Source organism: Hipposideros armiger, unplaced genomic scaffold (genome assembly GCF_001890085.2).
Source record: "Hipposideros armiger isolate ML-2016 unplaced genomic scaffold, ASM189008v1 scaffold_458, whole genome shotgun sequence".
Taxonomy (NCBI): Eukaryota; Metazoa; Chordata; class Mammalia; order Chiroptera; family Hipposideridae; genus Hipposideros; species Hipposideros armiger.
Genome location: NW_017731808.1, coordinates 721597 through 728708, shown reverse-complemented (window position 1 = coordinate 728708; position 7112 = coordinate 721597). Strand labels below are relative to the sequence as shown.

At 54.4% G+C, this 7112-nt stretch overlaps 1 protein-coding gene across 1 annotated transcript; it reads left to right on the top strand.

The window, feature by feature from the left end:
- Positions 1–3728: 3728 nt before the first annotated feature.
- Positions 3729–6812, top strand: TFF2 (trefoil factor 2). Its single transcript, XM_019666013.1, has 4 exons — positions 3729–3900; positions 4561–4710; positions 5656–5802; positions 6700–6812. The coding sequence occupies exons 1-4, from the start codon at positions 3822–3824 to the stop codon at positions 6711–6713; spliced, it is 390 nt and encodes a 129-aa protein (XP_019521558.1). The 5' UTR covers positions 3729–3821; the 3' UTR covers positions 6714–6812.
- Positions 6813–7112: the final 300 nt, after the last annotated feature.

Here is a 7112-nt window from a genome sequence, read left to right as displayed (position 1 = left end):
GTTAATTTACTTGCAGATTAAGTTGATCCTTTTTATTATTTTAAACTTTTGCTAGAATGGGTATAGAGTGCCTTTACTTTAAAACTAGATAAAACCTACTCTTAGGGCATGTAATAGACTGAATGTTTGTGTACCCCTAAATTCATATGTTGAACCCCTGATCCCTGATATGGTGGTGTTTTGAGGCGGGGCCTTTGGGATGTGATTAGGGTTAGATGAAGTCATAAGGATGGGGCCCTCGTGATGGGATTAGAGTCCTTATAAGAGGAGACACCAGAGAATTTGTCCTCTCTCTCTCTCTCTCTCTCTCTCTCTCACTCTCTCTCTCTTTCTCTCTCTTTCTTTCTCTCTCCCTCTTTCCCTCTTTCCCTCCCTGTCTCCCTCCCTTCCTTCATCACTTCTTCCCTCCCCCACCAGGTGATGACATAGTAAGAAGGCAGCCATCTGCAAGCCAGGAGGGGAGCTCTCAATAGGACCTGACCATACCTATGCCCTGATCTTGGATGTCCAGGGTGCAGAACTGTGAGAAATAAATTTCTGTTGTTTAAGCTGACCAGTCCATGGTACTTTGTTACGACAGTCAAGCTGACTAAGACATAACATGGCCTTTCTGTGACCCTACTGAATGCATGAGATGGCCAACACATTTTCTCCCCTGTGGCTGGTCAGGGCTCAAATGATTCCAGCCCTGTGACAGCCCCACTGGCTGTTCCCTTCAGCCCCCTCAGCTGCTCTTCCCCCAGGAGCTGTTTCTGTCTGACCTTGTGTGTGTGGGCAGCTTAGTATTTGACTAAAACCCCCCAGAGATCCTCATTCGTATTTCTGGAGTCCCCTCTTCTTGGGTTCCTACCCTGAGAACCCACCGTCTCAGTGGCCTTCAATCCCGGAATCGTCTCCTCAGCCCGGTGAGCCTGCCGTGACCTGTGTGGCCTCCCCTCACTGTGCTGCCATCCACACAGCACCTCCAGGCGGAAAACAAGGGTGACTGTGGGACTCCCCACACTGCTTCCGCATCAGTCTCACTGTCTGTGGCTCAACACCTGTGAACAGCATTTCACGGAGTTTTGGGGATCCTTTGGGTGAGAGGAGTAGTCTGGTACCAGTTAACTCCAAGACAGAAGCAGACGTCCACATGGGTAACGTCTGAGGACATTCCTATTTGTTTTCTGAGTGGACTGATGGGCGATATCACCCCCGGGGTGAGTGCAGTGGCCTATGGAGAAGGACAGCTACCAAGAGCAGTAGTACTACTGAGGGCTGGCATCGGTCTGACACTGAGCGTTTACAGTGGCAGCAATCGATGGTGTGTCAGCCCAGCACTGCAGGCGGGCTGGGCCTGGAGGCAGCAGACAGGTGAGCACACCTGGTGGACGACGGGATGGTGGGAAACGTGAATGGAGTAAAGACCATGGAAATCGGGCTGGGGAAGGAGAGAAGGAAGAAGAGACAGGCGTGATGGCGCTCAGAGGGATAGCAGAGGGGTTAGGGGATTAAAGGGTTTGAGGATTTACAGAATAGAATAGACATGGCAGGAGTAAGAGAAAATGTTACAATCTTGGGACGCCATGAACTGGAAGGACATTTTGCATGTTGTCTTTCAGAGATGGAGCACAGGCTCTGGGTGTGGTTGTGGGAGGGGGAAGCAGTGGTGGGGTCGGGCCGGAAGTTCCTAGAGACCAGGAGGAAATAAAAACCGGAGTGGCTACGAATTTGCATGAGCTGTCCACCAGGATGTGGAAGCTGTCTGGGATGCGCTAAGGCTTGGTGTGACAAGAAACACAGTGAATGGGCCGGCCGAGTGGTGCGATGGTTAAGAACTGGCTTGGGACGCCAGAGGGCCCCGGTTCGGATCCCACATATGAGGGCCAGTGACACTGCCCTCCACAGCTAAGGTGCTGAACAACAGCTCAACCTGGAACTGGGCTGCCGTGAGTCGCCAGCGATGGCATAGGCTGCAGCCCCTGCTGCAGTGGGTTGCCATAAGCTACTGTGTGTAATCAGCAGCTGCTGTGAGCGGCCAGCAGCCGCAGTGAGCAGCCGTCCAGAAGTTGACGACTGATCTGCCTCGCCCAGGAAGAGCACAATAATGGTGCCAACTTGGGCCAGTGAAGCAACGTCTTCCACAACTAGACTGAAGAACAAAAGGACAGCAACTTGTCTGTTCCCCTTCCCCCAATTCCCCAGCACTGTTCCCATCCCCCCAATTCCCCAATAAAAATCTTAAAAAAAGAAACACAGTGAACTCAGTGCTAAAATCCTTAACTAACGAGATGGGCTGAAAATCACTAGATGACGACAGGGCAGGGCATTGGGAGTATGGTCCACAGCCTTCGTCTCCAAGGAGCATTGTTTTTTGTGTGAGGACAGAGACATCGGGGCTCAAGGTCCGTGTCCAGCTCCCTGCCTGAGCCCATGTGACGGGAGCATGGGCAGCCAATGCGGCCACAGACATGCTGTGTGCACAGCTCCACATTCACGTACGCGGGGTGTCACTCAGACTGGAGACATCACAGCTATTGCAATGAATTCCCTACAGCTGGGAGTTACTTGTCTTGAAGAAAATGTACCTTTTCCCCATTTGCACAAATACACTGTGTGGGTGGTGGGTACTCTGGGCGGGGGCGGGGGCAGTAGGGGGGGCTGAGCACCTGCACCTGAGATGCGTGCAAGGGAGCATCTCAGGGAAAACTCAGGCTCCCGTTCGAGTCGGGGGAGGACGGTGAACCGTAGCTCTGGACCAGGTGATTTCAGTTGGAGCCCTGGAAAGGTCAGGATGGGGGCCGTGGGAAGTCGGGTTGAGGGAGGGGAAGCAGAGAGGACAGACAGGATGGGAATGGATGACTCGGGGCCTTATGTCTCAGTGGTGACTAAAGGTGACAGGGACATGGGGTGGGGAAAGGTGACTTTGCAAGGTTTTCAAAGTTGGAGTCGCACTGGTCACTCTCTTTGGGGCCCTGGCTGCTGAACCCGTGACTTGCAGGTTGGCGACCTTTGAAATCCCTGCGGTGGTGGGAACTTAATGATCTCCCCGTGGCCTCGCACTGTGTCTTTCCGATTTTTCCGTTGGGGTGTCTCCCCTCTGGCTTGTCTCCCTTCTCTTTCGGTCCCATACACAGACTCCCTTCTGTGGAACATCTGACCCCTGGGCACAGCCAGTTTACAGGTGTCACCTTTCAGGAAACGCAGAGAGCTCCCATGGAAGGTACAGTGAGGAACTCCAGGGGTTACTGACATGAAGTTACTTCACACTCCTCTGGGGCTGTTCCTTTCACCTGGTCAGCCCTTCTCCACGGAGCCAAGGAGATGCCGATAAGGCGCCCGGGGAGCCCCGAACTGTGCAGCCCTGCAGGGGGGTCTTCTCTCTGCCGACAACTGGCCTGGTCACTTTCCCCAGTAGCCTTGGGCCTAATTTTTTGTTTTTTAAAGTCCTGTGGTAGCCACCTACTTTATCAGGAGAAATACATGGCTTATCCCTTCCTGGGTGTGACCCTTGAGTGCCCAGCGCCAGATGCGCACGTGGCCAGTTTTCCACGTCAGCATCCTGGCACAACCCGGCTACCTGCCTGGGCAGGGGAGGCCCTGCTTGTGTACAGGCAGCATGACAGGCTGCCCGGAAGCCTGGCCCGCAGGGCCCTCTGTCTCCCAGCCGACGAGCTGTCTCAGCCCCTTTTTCTAACAAAGGATTCAAAGGGTTGGTGCCACGGGGAGAGAGAAAGGTTATCTGCACACACTGAGCAAACAGAGAGAAGGTGATAAAACAGCCCCTGGCGGTGGGAACTTTGCATTCTGCAGGTGGCCTTGGGGTGCAGCTGAGCGTAGACATGGGACCTCAAGGCGCCCGGCTCCTGGCAGTGGTCCTCGTCCTGGGTCTGTGCGCCGTGGCGGGGGCCGAGAAACCTTGTAAGTGAACACCTGTGCGTGACCCTCCACGGCCCAGTGTCCTCCACTGGGCAGTGGAACCCTGGGGCCCGCGAGCCCAGAGAAACTTCAAGCGCCCCAAATGCAGTGAGGGTGCTTATGTCCCTTGCTGTCTGCTGTGCTTCCCGCCCCCCTCGGCGGCTCTCTGTTCTTGTCTGTTTCCAGCAAAAGTGTGATGATGGGTTGATTTGAGAAAGGAGGCAGCCAGGAAGGCGCGCTAAGACTTGTGCTATCAGCCAGCTCCTGTTTAAGCTCACACGTACCTTCCTGCTATTCGGGAGGATGCTGGGGTCTAAGAAAGGCCTCCCTCTGGGGAAAGGCCCGGATGACCACAGGGGCTGGGGGCGGGCTTGAGGAGAGGGCTGCGCGGGGTGTGTGTGGCGGGGGGCGGGCACCAAGGGCTCCTTGTAGTTTGGTCTTGATCACCTTTCACCCTGACCTCTGCCTGGGTCCATCTGTCCACCTCTTTCCAGAAAGTTGTTTTATGTTTTATTTTTTACCAATAAAAGAATTTCAGCAAAGCCCTGTCAAATATGGGTGAGATAAGACTTTGCATTTCCCTCTGTGGCAGCAGGACCAATGGTGTCCTGGTCCTGCCCTGGGGGTTGAGGTGGGGAGCGCTGACCGAGGGTGTCCCCACAGCCCCCTGCCAGTGCTCCAGGATGGACCCCCAGAACAGGAAGAACTGCGGCTTCCCAGGCATCACCAGTGACCAGTGCTTCGCGGCTGGGTGCTGCTTCGACTCCAGGGTCCCCGGGGTCCCCTGGTGCTTCAACCCCCTCCCGCAGCAAGGTAACCTGCCGGAGAGCTGGACCCTCTTCCTGTGCCCATGGCCGGCTGCCCCGGATCGGCCAGCGGTGCCCAGGGCAGTCAAAGGGAAAATGCCCCCCGTCACCCCCTGTCCACACCTGGGGCCCCACGTGCCAGTTATCTGTCCCTTTCAGCAGACATATGTGGGAACCCATATATGTATACTGCTTGTTTTTCTGTATTTGAAAAAAAAACAATTCGCGGGCCTCTCCTGGCTGTGAAAGTGTGACTTCTGCAGCAGCTTCTAGAGGGGAAGGAGGCATTTCATAGGACATGGTTAACACGGCTGCTTATTAATAGACCTCAGTGCTAAGAAATCAAGACGGCTGGGATTCCCTTTGCAGAGTGGGTTTTGCATCAGTGCCTATGAATTCCGAGGCGTGCGCTACAGAAAGTCGTGCGTTCAGAGCACACTCGTGTGTCTGCACCTGGGCACCCACGGCCTCTCGTCCGTCCACACTCCCTGGGGCTCTGAGATGGCTTGTTGGCCAGAACCCTCCCTTGAGGGGAAGTGCTGCTGGGTTTTAGTACTTGGAGCGAGTGCTTTTCATCCTTAAAGGACGCCCTCCAGCCTTTTCTCATTGTGGTATCACCCCAAAATAGGGCCACCCCGTTTTACAGAGAGTCCAGAGAGGAGGGATTGACTTTCCCGAGGCCCCAGTACTCCAGATCTGACTTGTGAAATCTGTGGGGAGGAGGGGTGACTAGCTGCTGGCTCCAACCCCTAAGTCCTTGGTGTCACAGCCCCAGGAGTCCCTTCTGACACACCAAGGCTGTAAATCCAGCACTGGGGGTGGGGGGTGGGAGTGGGGGGACACTGCTGGGCAAACGTTCCCGGGGATGATGGGATTGAAAGGTTCTTGTTAACCAGCGAGCCTAACTGAGTCTCCACGTTGTTCTCTCCCAAACCCGGTGACGGGTGACCAGGGAAAGAGGAGTGTGTCATGGAGGTTTCGGCCCGTAGAAACTGTGGCTACCCGGGCATCAGCCCCGAGCAGTGCGCGGCTCGAAAGTGCTGCTTTTCTAACATCATCCCTGAAGTGCCCTGGTGTTTCTACCCACTCTCCGTGCAAGGTAATGTCGCTGTGGACGAGCCCCCACCTGGCTCCTGGACACGGAGGATTTCTGGAGGGTGGGGGGAGGGTCTTAAGCTGGACTCAGGCCTAAATGCCGTCAGAGGCCAGTGTCCCTGCCCCCGGGGCAGGGGGGGGGGTGACCATTGCAGGAAACAAGTATATTGATGGGTGAGGCTGACTAAACTGTGAACAGCAACCACTGTGTCTTTTGTGATGGTTTAAAAGCATCTCATTCCCAGCCACGCCCCCCGGATCCCAGCACAGCTTGGGGACCTCACTCATTTTACTGCAGTTCAGTCACCATTTTTGGATGCTACTAAATGCCATTGCTGTGCTGGGTCCTGGGGTCAGGGCTCAGAACAAAGTGGACACGGCCCCTTCTCTCGTGGACCTCACTGAATTCTTCTGTGTGACCACGGGTGAGAAGCTCTGCCCACAGCTCACGCCTGCTCAGTCCAGTCCTGGGGGGTCCAGTCCTGCACCCCTGCCTCCCAGTCACACTGTGTCTCCTGACACTGAGTTTGCTGCGATAAAAGAAAGAGCAGGCGTTTTCCAAAAAAAGGAGGAGGGAACGGATCTGTGAAGGGTGCTTTTCTTTCCCTTTTTAGGATATCAGGGTGCTCCTAAGAGCACCGCCTTCACTTTCAGAAATGTCTAACTGTGACCTAAAGGTCTACCTGGAAAATGGCCAGTTATTTGCAGAGAATGTCCTCCGCCTCTCCCCGCCACCCCCCATGGACACCCCAGCCCTGGGCACTGTGTCCCAGGAGGGGGACTCCTTCTTCAGTGGGGACTGCCGGGCAAACGGCCTGATACCACGTGACCCACGGTGCGGTAGCCCAGGCGCCCTGGGCTCCCCAATCTCCCACCAACATCTCCCGTTTTAACTTTCCAGATTGTCATTATTGAGAGGCAGCGGCTTCAGAGAACCCGCCAGCTCCCTGGATGTCCTGAAACAAGAGAAGAGTGCTCACCATCTCCTCGGTCTCGTATTCCATGCTTCCTGAATTCCTGGGTTTTCTTAATCTGTTTTTTATCCTATTCAGTGGTTTAACATTCAGTGTCTTCAAATAAAGACAACCCTTAAAATCTGCCAAATTTTTTTTTTTGGCTTCATTGACACAGAAGTGGAGATGGTTGTGTGTGTGTGTGTGTGTGTGTGTGTGTGTTGTGTGGTTTTAATACTCTTTCATTTACTATAAGAGCAACACTTCATCTGATATATGCAGGCTACTCTTGCAGCAATAAGTATCGCAGGGAAGTGAATTTCAGAGTCCACGTCACTTTATAACTTCCATACTCGAGTTT

Bases quoted from the DNA above. Each gene is read 5' to 3' on its own strand.
- TFF2 (XM_019666013.1), top strand. From the start codon at position 3,822: ATGGGACCTCAAGGCGCCCGGCTCCTGGCAGTGGTCCTCGTCCTGGGT. The intron at 3,901-4,560 runs GTAAGTGAACAC...GTGTCCCCACAG, and splicing joins GGCGGGGGCCGAGAAACCTT to CCCCCTGCCAGTGCTCCAGG. The intron at 4,711-5,655 runs GTAACCTGCCGG...ACGGGTGACCAG, and splicing joins CAACCCCCTCCCGCAGCAAG to GGAAAGAGGAGTGTGTCATG.